The sequence below is a fragment of the Ailuropoda melanoleuca genome, chromosome 4 (assembly GCF_002007445.2).
Source record: "Ailuropoda melanoleuca isolate Jingjing chromosome 4, ASM200744v2, whole genome shotgun sequence".
Lineage (NCBI taxonomy): Eukaryota > Metazoa > Chordata > Mammalia > Carnivora > Ursidae > Ailuropoda > Ailuropoda melanoleuca.
This window is the reverse complement of record NC_048221.1, coordinates 31,308,862-31,322,874: the sequence shown is the minus strand read 5'-3', so window position 1 is coordinate 31,322,874 and position 14,013 is coordinate 31,308,862. Positions and strand designations below refer to the sequence as shown.

Below are 14,013 nucleotides of genomic sequence, written 5' to 3'. Positions count from 1 at the left end.
TGCAAAGGCTGAATGATCAAAAATAATTAGGTGAACATTTTCATATTACTAGGCTGCTCTGATTAATGGATATCATGAGCTTTGGAGGTAAAATGACCACAGTTCAAATCCCAACTTAGCACATTCTAGCTCTTAAATGCTGGGCAAGTCACTTCACTTCCTGAGTCTTATTTTCATCATATGTTAAATGGAGACAGTAAAACTCAGATGGCAGGAGTGCCAACAAGGATTAATTAGCACAAAGTACCAACTCAAGAGAATCTTGCGCTATCATTACTAACAGTAAAACGTATATAACTTTTGGTATACTAATATACAATTATAACTTTCTCTACATTTCTTTTTTACTTGAAGTAAGTATTTGGAAGACTTTAAAAAAGTGCAATAGCGTCTTTCGCCCATGAGGCAAGAAAAAACGACAGTTTTTCCCTCCCTCCACTAAACAGACATGGGACTGGATCAGAGCATACTTACTGCTTGAGGTCAGCGTGGGGCCACCACCCATCCCCTTAGTTCTTCACCACCCATCCCCTTAGTTCTTCATCCACCGGAAACCTGTCTAACTCAGTACCTTGGCTTATCTATTCCAGAAACCACCCACCGCTGACTGCTCAGGAAACTATTCACTTTAATTCTGGCTCCTGGTCTCTCCCTATCATTCGGGTGTGGGTTTTCCCTTTCTGTGGAAATAGATGGCTTCACTTCAATTCTCCTTCCTGCTGTTTCCAGCGATGTTCTGCAAACAAAGTCACTTGTGATGTCATGTCGTGCATTTCCATTGGCCAGATTATCTCTCCCTAGTGACTAATGTCAATCATCACTCCTCTGGGATATAGTTTTCATGAAAAATCAGCCAAAGAGGTCTTCCACTTAACCTACAATAACGTTCAATTCCAGTAAAGCCTGAGAGAAGAAAATGTGCTAAGAATTGTGTCTCTGTTAACTCTAGGTGACCTCCAAAAGCTCTGCTTCTTTTCGAGCAAACTCTTGTGATGGGCCAGATTACTAAAGAATCCACGTTTCTCCCTGCATTCAGGTTATTCTATACTGTCATTTATAAAACTATTCTCTAAAGTGCACATGTGTGTTTGTATAAAAAAAAAGTATATATTTACTCATTCATTCAGTAAATATTTGAGCACCTACTATGTGCCAGATTTGTTCTACATGCCACAGAAAAAGTTGTGAAATATCAGTGAAATAACTAAGATCATCATGAAATACTCAGCATTAGAAAAAAAAGTTAGAGACTCAAAGAAAAATTTTATATAGAAGAAAAACCAAACCCCTAAAACCCAGCCATGCTTTTGAGGACTCCTTAATTCATCATATATGATAGAGATTATCAACTTGGACTAAACTGCTAAAACAGAATTTGAATCCTATCTTTCGCTTATTAAGGGAACTTTGTCAAATCATTTCACCACTTTATTTGTTTATTTATTTATTTATTTATTGACCTTCCTATCCTTATGTGTAAAATGAAATTATTAATACTGCCTGCCTCATAGAGCTGTTACAAGAATTGAATGCTGTCAATTTGTATATGTGTCTGGCACATGGTAAATACTCAAAACATCTTGATGATGATTCAGCAAAAGATGTGGACCTGCATTATTTAGATAATTCACTCCATTGTTCTACGCTATCATTTCAAACATCTTCCTAAGAATTTTTAAGCCTTGTTTACCGATGTAAATTCAGAGGCAAGATAATACACTTGAGAAAGGATGAATGGACTCTCAGTGAGGATGAAAAATGCAGAAACCCAGGCTCTTGGTCATGTCTGGAGGTCACCAAGAGATATTTTGTATTTTCCTTTCTTGTCAGCTCTTGTGGAGATGACTGGGTTGTTTGTATCACGAGCAATTTTAAAGAAGAGTAAACAGTAAACAGAGTTTATCTTTTAAAATCAAGTCTGAAAAGGAAGCTAAGCAGAGAGAATACACAGAGACTTCTGTTGCTACTTAGAATAATTTTTATACTGTCAGCTTACCTTCATCAGGAGGGTTTAAATTGAGAGAAAATTTGTTTAATAGAAAATATTGAAAAGTGCTATGTTTTTTTTTATCCTTTATAAACTTTATTTTTCTTATTGACATAAAATTCACATATAGTAATATATTAGTGTCAGTTATACAACATAAAGCTTTGATATATGTAGATATTGTAAAATGATCACCACAGTAAGTCTAGATAATATCCATACCTACCCACAGTTCTTGTTCTTGTGATGGCTTTTAAGATCTACTTTCAGCAACTTTCAAATGTGCAAAACAATACTGTTAATTATAGTTACTGTCCTACATTACATCCCAAGACTTATCTTATAACTGGAACTTTTGACCTTTTGACCACCTTCGCCCATTTTGCCCACCCCCACCCACACTTCTGGCAACCACCAATCCATTCTCTGTTTCTATGAATTTAGTTTTTTGGAGGTTTTCTTAGATTCCACATGTAAGTTGGAATATATGGCGTTTGTCTTTCTCTGACTTATTTCACTTCACAAAATGCCCTCAAGGTCCATTCACATTGCCGCAAGCTTTCCTTCTTTTTTTTTATGGCTGAATAATATTCCATTATATAGGTACCACTATTACTTCATCCATTCATCCATTGATGGACCCTCAGGTGGCTTCCACGTCTTGGCTATTGGTAAGTAATACTGTGGTGAGCATGGGGGTGCAGATGACCTTTCAGGTTAGTGTTTTTGTGTCCTTCAGATAAATATGCAGAAGCGGAACTGCTCAATCCCATGGTAATTCTATTTTTAATTTTCATAGGAACTTTCCTACTCTGTTTCTGGCTGCACCAATTTACATTCTCACCAACAGTGCACAGAGGTTCCATTTTTTCCATATCCTCACCAAACCTGTTATTTCTTGTCTTTTTAGTAATGGCCATTTTAGCCGTTGTGAGGTGATATCTCATTGTGGTTTTGATTTGCATTTCCCTGATGCTCAGTGATACTGAGCATTTTTTCATGTACCTGCTGGCCATCCGTAAGTCTTCTTTGGAAAAATGTCTTTTCATATCCTCTGACCATTTTTTAATAGATTTTTTTTTTTTTTTGCTATTGAGTTGTATGAGCTCTTTATAGATTTTGGATATTAATCCCTTATCCAGTATATATGATTTGCAAATATTTTCTCCCATTACATAGATTGCCTCTTCACATTGTTGATGTGTCCTTTGCTTACAGAAGCTTTTTAGTTTAATGTAGTCTTGTTTATTTTTGCTTTTGTTGCCTTTGCTTTTGGTATCAAATCCAAAAAGTCCTCGCCAAGACCAACATCAAGGAGCTTACCCCTGTTTCTTCTAGGGGTTTTATGATGCAGGTCTTAACACTCAAGTCTTTAATCCCTTTTGAGCTGATTTTTGTGGATGGTGTAAGATAAGGATCTGTTTTCATTCTTTTGCATGTGGCTGTCCAGTTTTCCCTATATCATTTATTGAACAGAGCGTCCTTTCTCCACTGTATATTCTTGGCTCTTTGCCATAAGTCAATTGACCATATACGTGGGTTTATTCCTGGCCTCTACTCTGTTCTTTTCAGTTATGTATCTGTAAAAGTACTATATTTTTGAGTAATTTTACAGTGAAAGTTCTAGAATATTTTCCATTGGAATCAACTAATAGTTTGATTTTGTGATTTTTTTCCATTCCTTGCTAAGTTTGCAACTCCCAGATACTGTGATTGTGAGGAATTTTATTACATAATGAAAAGAAAGATTGTGTTTTAGAAGACACGTGTTTTAGTAAAATTATTTTGAGGGTTTAAGAAAAAGATCTAAATGTCATCCTTTAAAAATCTTTGCACTTTCCTGGTGTTTCTGTTTTCCCATCTTTATACTGTTTATACTCATTATAAATTCCAGTAATACAGTGCGACAATGGCACCATTGGTCCATTTGGGTCAACAAATTTTTTAGGAATTACCAAGTCATCTTCCCCTCTACTGAGAGAGAAATATATGCATAAATATTTCAAGAATAGAGGACACTTCTAGCATATTGCTATATGGTCCCTGGTGTTGGTAGTGTTTGGTATTTCCAATCCAAAGTGCCAGCCTACTAAGTAACAGAAAACTCCAGCTCTGGGACAATTGGGCAAATATCCATTTGTCATATCTTTTACTGAAATTCCCATTTCCTTTCTCTTGAAATTAGTGAAATTAGCACAGCCTAGTTTCTTCTTGAGGGTTGGTAAAGGAAAAAGTACTTTTGAATCACCCAGGATTAAACAATTCTCCCTCTCTCTTTCTCCCTCCCCCTTCCTTCCTCGCCCCCCACCCCTTCCTCTCATTCACACACCAGCTCACACACAGCCTCCCTGCTCCGGCATGTCTAACTTCCAAATTTGCATCCCAGGGCGGAGGTAGGTGTACAGCCTGAAGTGTCAGCTTTGAACTACTCCAAGCATCTCTCTGGCGAAAAGGAAGAAGTGATTGAGAAATCCCTCCCCAGACTAGTGCTTCCCAGGCCCCCCCAGCCCCCACCCCAGCCGGGTCCACGACTGTCCCCTAGCACTCGCCCTCACTCCCCTCTACCCCGTATCTCTAAACGCAGTCTGGGCACCAAAGTCCCCGCCCCCTCTCTCTGCCAAGAGCTGATCTTAACCTTTTTTGGGCCGGGGACCTACAAAAAGCTGACCCTCTCCGGATGGGGACAGAGGTTGGGGGAAGAAAACCGCTTGACAGCTTTCCGAAACTTTCAAAAGACTGTGGATATGAAACGCACCCCGAACTTTCAGATTAAGAACCCCATCTCTAAAACTCTTGACTTAGGGCGATCAGATCGCTAGTGGAGCTCAAATGCCACATCTCGTCCCTAGTAAGAAACCGTTGGAGGGAGGAAGGCGCTCCGGCCCCGGCCCACTTTCACTTGTAAGAAACCAAACGAAGGGGAGAGACAGGGACAGCAATTCATAAAGGGGGAAAGAGAAAACGGAGAGGGCTGATATAAAAACGAGACAGAAGAGAGGAAAGAGAAAAGGGAAAGGAGAAGTAGGGGAAACAGGGTCACAGTGGGACAGGAGGCGACACCACAGTGGGAAAACCGGCACAGGGACAGAGCGGCACAGAGAGGCAAAGGCGAGGAAACGAAAAGATCTGAAGGGAGAAAGCAAAGAGAGGAGAGGAGGAGAGGAGGGGGTGGAGGGGCAGAAACTGAGAGCTCCGGGAAAGGGAGAGAACTTTCTCTGCTCTCCCTCCCCAGGGCAGGGAGTCTCAGAAAAGCCGATCTCCACGAGGAGGCGGGGAGCGCGAGTGGCCGGCTAGAGCTCCGGGAGCCTCTGGCCTCCGCCTCTTGCAGCCCGCGTCCGGCTGCGAGACTCGCACGGGCAGCCGAGGAGGGGACTCCGTCTGGAAGGAGGCGGTCCCCACTCTCTTCGCTTTCTCCTCCCCTCTCCTGCTACAGGCGGCCGCTGCCTCGCGTCGCCGCCGCAGCCAAGCAGGGCAGGAGGGAGGGGGGGTGGGAGCCACGGGGGAGGGGTGGGGAGCACCATGCAGTTTGTATCCTGGGCCACACTGCTAACGTTCCTGGTGCGGGACCTGGCCGAGATGGGGAGCCCAGACGCCGCCGCGGCCGTGCGCAAGGACAGGCTGCACCCGAGGCAAGGTAATGAAGCTCCGGGCCACCGCGACCCCTCCGCCCCAGTCGCCACCTCCCCAGCCTCTGCGTCCGACAGCGGGCACCCCGCAGCGGAGGCCTCTCTCCTTTTCCTAGAAAGAATTATCTCCGGTTTTACAGCCTCTCCCTTCTTTAGGTCATTCCCAGCCAATTTCTAGAGAGAGCCGCTGTCTCCTCCACCCCTCTTGGCTTGTAGTTTGATCTTTCCCCTTCCCCACCTCCATGCCCCAAATGGTAGTTACTTAGTAACTGGGGGTAGCTGATAGTGATGTTTTATTTTATTCAGGGTATTTGTCAGGATCTGAAATTATCTTATGTATTTTTGACTTGTTCATTGTCTGCTTCCGAATGGTGTATCCTCAGAGTCTAGCATAGTTCCTGGCCATTCCTGGCGCATAGTAGGCGCTCAGTAAATATTTGTGCATGGGCTGAGGGTGAAGGCACTGACTCAAATGGGCAAAAATAACTGTTGGAAAATAACCCGGATCAAAGCCCCCTTCATTTTAAATTAAAACTTGTGGGAAACTGGTGTGCGGAAAATGGAATTATTGGTTCATATGTCTCTGCTTTTCCCTGCAGTGAGATTATTGGAGACCCTGAGCGAATACGAAATCGCTTCTCCCATCCGAGTGAACGCTCTCGGAGAACCTTTTTCCACGAACGTGCACTTCAAACGAAGGCGACGGAGCATCAACGCTGCCTCTGACCCCTGGCCTGCCTTCGCTTCCTCCTCTACCTCTCCCCAGGAGCATTACCGCCTCTCTGCCTTCGGCCAGCAATTTCTGTTTAATCTCACCGCCCATGCCGGATTTATCGCTCCAACGTTCACTGTCACCCTCCTCGGGACGCCCGGGGAGAATGAGACAAAGTTTTATTCCGAGGAGGAAGCGGAACTTAAGCATTGCTTCTACAAAGGCCATGTCAATACCAAGTCCGAGCACACGGCGGTCATCAGCCTCTGCTCAGGAATGGTGAGTTGGTGTGAGCCCTCCCTTCTCACCCCTCCCCTCCGCCTCTTCACCCGTTTCTGGAAGGCTTAATTAATTGCTCTCCAGCCTAAGACCCTCATTGCGCCGAGTTTCCACTCTGGCTTTAAATATCCGCTAGAAACTCGTTTGCACCCTGAGATTTGAGTGACAAGCCCAGTGCATGTGCTTACACTGGAGAGGAGTGCACGCATCCGCCCCCAGGGGGTTCGGTGTGTTTCCGAGCTTTCTAGAGTCCAGACTCGGCTCCACTGCGCTTTGCCCAACGCTAGTAGGCGGCTTGGAAGTCGGTTTCCAAATTCCTTCCTTGCAGCAAACCCTGCTGCCCAGGAGCGGAGCAGCTGAGCGCAGGGAGGACCTGACTCCTTATTGGCGCGTCTTGAGTCAGGGGTGTGGGCTGAGGATCCCCAGCCTCGGGTATGGGGAGTTCCTTCTGTGTGTCGTGGAGGGCGGTGCGTAATCTAGAGTCCCGGCGATTTCTCTGGGCCTTTTTTCACGCGCCAGGAACCCTGAGGCTGGACAGGATTGACAGGGAACAGGTCCGTCCCAGGAACGGAAGGGTGGGCCGAAGACTCCGGGGGCGGGGAAGAGGGCGGAGCCTGCCCCGGACGCTTTGAATTAGGGTAGAAACTGGGAGCGGGGGTGTGGCGCAGTCCGACTCTGCACCCTGCTGGCGGGGTGGCCCCAAGAAACAGAAATAGTGGGGGAGAGCCTGGAGAAGCTGCCTGTACGAGATTTCGGTACTTCTGGGTTTCCTGCCACGCATAGGGGTTTCAGAGAATCGAAAGATAGAGCCTGCAACGCATGATTCCCTGGAGAGGGAGGGCGAGTGGGTGCGGGCTGGCCACCTCCCTGCACTGCAAAATACGCACTTAGCAGGTTTTCTTAGGGGATACCTCGACCCCCTCCTGACTTCCCCCACCCGACTCGCTCTCCAGTTGGTCCCACATGGCATCCGCTTTTTACAGCCCCCCCCCCACGACATTTGAAGACCTTAAAGTTCTGGCCAGAGCGAAAGTGGTCCTTGACTTTCCAAACGATGTGCGTTCTTACCACGCGCGTGTGACGCAGAAACTTTCCCGGGTTAGGTTCTCCCAGCGCTACGCGCTGCGCGCACTTGCGCCCTGGTGATGCGTATACTCTTCCCCTGAGAACCCACATTCCCCCATCACCTTTTCTAAGCCGGAGCACATATACTTACCCGGGGCACTCGGTTGCCGCTTCTGCTCGCGTTGTTGGTGGATTCAGTGTCCCCGGTCTGGATGTCGCATCCATCTCCACTCTTCTACGAAGTGTCCGAAGGGTCTGGTGGGGAGCGAGGCAAGCCTGAAGACTAGGATGGGGAAGGTTTTATCCTGCTGGGATACGGGCATGGGGTTGAGCCCCTCGAGCCCCCAGCAAAGCGCCCGGAGCTGCGGCTAGCTGTTGAGCTTGTTTGGGGGTGGGCGGAGACGGCAGTTTGACGCACGGGGGGGTAAGGGGGTGCTGCGGTGAGTCATCGCTGCCCCAAGACCTAGGGCCAAAGCGCAGGAATCCTTCAATTCTTCCAAAGGTTATGGCCAGGGTGGGCATAAGTCGGGCACTGGAACCCAGGTCATCAGAACGCCCCTAGATCCAAAGATTGTAAACCCCAATTCCAGAACTTTACGGATGGGGCAGAGACTGTACGTAAAGTTTGTAAACAACCTTTACTCCTCCTCCTTCCCCGCCTCCACACCCCGCTGAGTGGCCCCAGCAGTTGTATAAATGCTTTGCTGCGCAGTACCTTGATTTCAGTTGGCAATTTTAGGTGGTAACTCGCACGTGGAACTGCAAGTGGTAACTTAGGGAATTGAGGGCCAGGACTTCAGAAATGATTGTGATAACCCCCTTCATATTGCATTTAATTTGCAATCTGCCTTTTCTGAGGGAAAGGTCCAGAATACATCTTAAAGATAAGTGCACTGGGTGTTTCTGTCTTCAGCGTTTAATCTAGCTCCAAACCCCTCATCCCTTTGTCTTCCTTCTGGAATTTATCATTCTTCCTAGGATTTCCCATTACCATTTCTATACCAGTAAGATCATGACGTTCCTAGTGGCCCACCCCGGAAATCTTTCACTCTTTAGAGTGAATCTAAAAAGGCCAATCTACCACGCCAACACACACACACACATCCCACTAGTTATTTTCCCTGAATTTGGTCTTAGATGTGTCTCTCACCTGGTCTGAACAAGCCCTACCCTAATTCTAGACCTCTTTACTTCTCTGCTCCTCTCTCATTTACTACTGTTGTCTAAGAAATATTTCCATCTGGCTTCTCCTTCAGTCTTTCCTCTCTAATCCCTGCCACACACTGCTAACAGATTAAGGACAACTAGCTGTAAGATCACGTTACTCCCCTGTTCACTCTCTTTACCTAGTAGCTCCCCACTGCTTAGGGAACTACAATCTCCTTCTTCTGACAGTTCAGACCATTTATGATGTGTCTTCTCACACCTTGCACACCCACATGCCACGCACTTCTCTCAGGCTTTCCCTCCACCGATCCTGTGTATCAATCAATCTGCTTTTGCTCCTTTCTCCGAATCTCCCTCCCATCCCAGTCCTACCTTACTGCCTTTGGGCTTTTGGGTTTACTTGCTCATCTCCCCCAGCATCACATGCTCCAATCCTACTTTCCTTTTAAAGTGTAACTTACATAGCTTCTTCCCCAGGAAAACTCGTCCTTCAGACTGCTGTCATCTCTCCCTCTCTCCCTTCACAGACGCTTGTCTCTATCTTTCTTCTCATGCTTAGTATGTGCTCCCTTGTATTACGGTTCTTGGTACACACGATCTATCCCATTCCTTGGCAGCAAGGTCAGCATCAGCGCATTTCTCTCCCATGTTGGAGCCTTGTGTATTGTAGGCGCTTAGTACCTATGTTGGAATAAATGGTCACTGTAACCAAGAAAAGATGACTCTGTGATCGAACATTCATCAAACATCAAACATGTCTTTTGTGAATTGACGACAAAATTAATTTGGCAGCATATGGATAACATTTACTGGACTCTTATTATGCGTCTTGCACTGCATAAGTACTTTTTGTGTGCATTATCTCATCCCATCCACTCACAACAGCCCAATCCTCAAAACAATCCATTTTACAGATGAGGAAGGACGCTGAGGCTTGGAGAGTCAGAGGCTTGCTCAAGGTCTTTAGTAAGTGCCAGAGTTGGGGTTCCCATCCTGTGTTTCTGACCCATGCTTCTGACCGTGAGCCAGAGACTGGATCTGTGTTCCTAAAGAGACTTTTGAAGTTCTTTCTTAAAAAGGTCCTGGACTAAAATCAGGATACCTGAGTTCTAGATTTAGTACTGGCACCATTCACTAAGGGGGACTTTGGAAAGTCACTTCCTCCCTCTGGGCCTTAGTTTCCCCTTTTATTAATTAAAGGTGCCAGATCACCACCAGATGAGCTCCCAGGTTCTTTCCCAGTGTTTATGGCCTGTCTCTGGTAGATTTCACACGTAGTAAACTCCTGGCTCTGTGCTCAGAGAACACCAGAGTTGTATATTTAAAACAGAGAGAGGTGCCTGCATGAGAATAAATGGGTTAAACCTCTTCTTCTCTGGAAACCAGCTATTCTTAGTCTGACTACACCAGAGCTGTCCTCCCTTTAAGCCAGTGGCTCATGAATCACGTGGAAGGCTTTTTTAAATATATAGATTCTAGACCTCATCCCTGGAAATTCCAGATCTGCAGGTATGGGGTAATGCCACTAATCTCATTTTTTTTTTAAGTCCCCAGGCAATTCTGAAGTTTAGATAGGTTTGGAAACCCTAGTGTCTCAGCCTCCTGCCTCCCAAACTTTATTGTGCATAAGAATACCTTGGAGTGTTCATTAACGTTTCAACTCCTGGGCCCTACCCCGCAGAGATTTTGATTCAGTAGATCAGATTTAGGGTGGAGCGTGATTATTTGAATTTCTTAAAAACTCCCAGGCGTGGCATGGGCAACTTTTTAGCGCTCTTGGGTATGTGGTTTGGGTGGTTCAACCTTGAGGCATCATTTACCATCTTGTGGGCATGTGGGAAGGGGAGAAGGAGTTACCCATTTCAAGGTGCTTACATACATTCTATCCTGGTGGTTAGAGGCTGACACAGCAACACAGAGAGCCACTAAGGTGTTTTAATCCCTTACAAAGTGTCACTTTGCTAAGCGCTCTCCGTGCATTATCTCATTTAGTCTGTACAATAAGCCTTTACAATAAGTAGGTTGGTCCCCAGTTGACAAACAAGGAAGCCAAAGCTCAGAGCAGTTAAGGAACATTCCCTAGGTGGGCAGGTTAAGTGCCAGGGCTGGGACTGGCACCCAGGGCAGCCCGTATTCCAAGCCTTGCACCATTTCACTCCCTATTGCCAAGGAAAGGGGTGTGCAGAGATTCATCTGCCAGTGTCACGGGGGTACCACTTGGAGCGCCTGTGCTCGGTCTCTGCTTTCAGAATTTGAATAAACGATAAGGCTTCCATAGATCAGCTTTCCCCTCTGGAGCTCACACTTGTCCCTGAGTTTCCAGGCTATCTTCACAGGCGCAAACACTCTCTGGGAACAGCCCGTAAAAAATGAGTATTAGAATTTGGGCACCAAGGAAGGATTTCTTAGAGACAGATTTGCACAGCAGTTGCGATAAACTAGAATCAGCTCAAGGAGAAGGTACTGCCCTGGCGGAGTGAAAGGAAACTGCTTCTCCGAGTAGGTGGGCAGTGAGTTCAGTCTCAGTAGCCCTCAGGAGGAAGGGGCCGGGGGGAAAGCCAGCCGCTTTACTTAGCCGATGTTCCATTTTTCTTCCCCTCCCTGTGGTTGAGTTCTTTTAAATCAGCCCCTTATCTCTCTTCATTTTCAGCTGGGCACATTCCGGTCCCATGATGGGGATTATTTTATCGAACCACTACTGTCCATTGACGAGCAAGAAGACGAAGAGGACCAGAACAAACCGCACATCGTCTACCGGCACAGCACCCTGCACAGAGAGCCCTCAGCAGGAAGGCGTGCGTGTGACACCTCCGGTATTTCCTCCCTGCTCCGGCAGAGCCCGCAGCTCTGTGAGATGGGTCAGTGGCAATACTACAAACATGTAGCTCTTTCACAGGCTGCAAAATGCTACCATTTACATTGTCTTTTACTCAGTCTTCAAGCGAGGTTGGTGTTTCTTATGCGCGTATGTGGAAGCTACAGAGAGATTTAGTAACTTGTCCAAAGTTGCACAGCTAAGAACCAACAAGGCCCCAGTAGGAGCTCATCTCATTCCAGGCTCACTGTGGGCGAAGCTGCCTCTTGTTGAAGTTGCTCATTTTTAGGATTCGGCTTTAGTAGTGTCTTCAGGCTCTCACAGCCATATCCTCAGTCAGCCATGGTTTGTGTTCCCTGGATGTCTTGGTGTTTTCTATTCTTTTGGGATTTTTTTTTTTTTTTTTTTTTTTTTTTTACTGTTTAGGGTTATGAAAAAGTCTCATAAATGGGACGCCAAAAAAACCTTTTGTGTGTTCATTGGAGTTTTTCCTATCAACTTCAGTTTCAGCTGTTGTTCTAGGGCTCAGGAAATAGCGGAATAGAAGTGTGGATTGTGCTGTCAGGGTTCCGTCAAATGCGTCTGTGTCCACACTGGCTTTCCTTCTATGCTGGACACATTCCTTGAGGCTTTGTGCTGACATGTCTGGCCATTGTCCAGCCTGTGTCATTCTGGGCCCCTCAGAAAGCTTATGCTTGCGTATGTTTCTCAATCTACAGCCTTGAGGCAACCTGCCACTGTCTTTGAAGCCTGGTTACTTTCTCTCTGATGATGGCTTGTCACTAGAAATTGTTCCTCAACTGGGTCCTGTTTTAGGATGTTTAAAATACTCTTTTTTTTTTTTTAATACTTGAGCTTTATGTTTCTAAAACTTGTCCTTCTCCCTATTCCATATTTTTTAAAAGTTCTTTCTCCAAATTAAATAACTTTTCAGGGTCTTTTTGGCATCTCCAAATAAGAATTCCAAGCCAGCAGAGAGTTTCCTAAAATGCTTCCCAAATGATCACTTGTTTCATATTATATCTGTATCAGATTCTTCCTCTGTGACAGACTGTGGTATCCTATTCCCTCCTGGAATTATTTCTAAATAAGAAAAGATAACATTGGCTACTTTTAACCTGGAATATCCAGGTCATAGCGTGGAGCATTGTAGCCCAGCTAGCTCTATGTTCCTCCTCGCAGGACTAAATGGAATACTGAAATATGACGCCAGTTAGACTCACTCAAGAGCCAAGGGGTGCGACGGGGGGCTGAGGGAGCAGTGTACTCAGAAACAATAGTCCCAGCCGCTGGCACAGCGCCAAGACTGCCAGCTACCAGTCAGCGTTATGGCAAGACGTGTATCCCATTTTTTGGACCATGCTAGTGAGAACATTGTCCTTTCCTTCTTGACTTCCCAAATCTGAATTAGCAAGTGCTTATTTTACATATGTGGATCAACCTATATGTAGCATGTGATAGAAAGGGAACATGACTGCTCCCCTTCTATCTTATTAAAATATACTCAGAAGATACTCAAGTAGTATGTTCATTGATCAGTTTATTGAACAGCAGCACTTTGTGATAATCTTCAGACCTAAAGTGGCAGCAAACCGACATTTTCTTTTTTAAAAAAATGCCATTTATTAAGGTCCTGCTCTATACTGGCAATGTGCAAAGCACTGTACCTACACAACTTTACTGAATGCTTACCATGACCCTGTGAGGCAGGTACCATTCTTATCCCCATCGTACCTGGCAGGGGAGCAGAAATGAGCAACTTGCCCCAGACCTCCCAGCTACTCCATAATGACAGCCTATGTTGGTCTTATCCCATGATCCATTTTCTCTGTGCAGGTGTGACGTGTATGTTTGTGTGCATTGGGTCTGACAGAGAGAGAGAAGTCTTACTTAATACTCTTATTCAAAAAGTCCTTAAAGTTCATTTTTTAAAAATTAATTATCTAAGTCAATCAACGTTTGGTTTTCTGGGCTAGAGGACAAGTCATTGTCAAAGTCCTGTTACAAACACAAAGAAGAGGAACTCTGAAAATGGAGGACAACAGAAGTTGCCTTAATTTTTCAAAGAAGTTATTTGGGTTCCAGTCCTTCTTGGTATTGGGGCCTTTAGTGCCACTGTCCAGGTCACTTGTGCCAACTTTCAGTTTTCCTTCGGGTATGTCCTTGTCAGTGACCAATATGGCTGCCTTTCCTTCACCCCATGTGATGAATCAGGATCCCAGCAGTCTTGATTGGCTCTTCCAAAGGTTGCTGCTGGACTCTGCCACTGTGGTTTCTCTCTTCCAGCTGCTTCTGCACCCCTTCTTTGAATACAGATGCAGGAGGCTCAGAACAGTTGGAAAGAACTTTGGAATATGGCACA

At 45.5% G+C, this 14,013-nt stretch overlaps 1 protein-coding gene and 1 long non-coding RNA gene across 8 annotated transcripts in view; one reads left to right on the top strand and one right to left on the bottom strand.

Annotated features, from left to right (window-relative positions):
* LOC109490206 overlaps positions 1–8,347 on the bottom strand; it is a 231,471-nt gene extending 223,124 nt beyond the window's left edge. The window contains exon 1 of the long non-coding RNA XR_004624734.1: positions 7,821–8,347. This is a non-coding gene — a long non-coding RNA (uncharacterized LOC109490206). The remainder of the gene's footprint in view (positions 1–7,820) is intronic.
* The window catches only part of ADAMTS9 (ADAM metallopeptidase with thrombospondin type 1 motif 9), a 182,617-nt gene continuing 174,066 nt past the window's right edge, over positions 5,463–14,013 (top strand). For all 7 annotated transcript variants that reach the window (XM_034658601.1, XM_034658604.1, XM_034658603.1 and 4 more), the window contains exons 1-3: positions 5,463–5,621; positions 6,213–6,604; positions 11,487–11,694. In XM_034658601.1, coding sequence (XP_034514492.1) covers positions 5,507–5,621; positions 6,213–6,604; positions 11,487–11,694 — 715 coding nt within the window. In that variant the 5' untranslated portion in view covers positions 5,463–5,506. The remainder of the gene's footprint in view (positions 5,622–6,212; positions 6,605–11,486; positions 11,695–14,013) is intronic.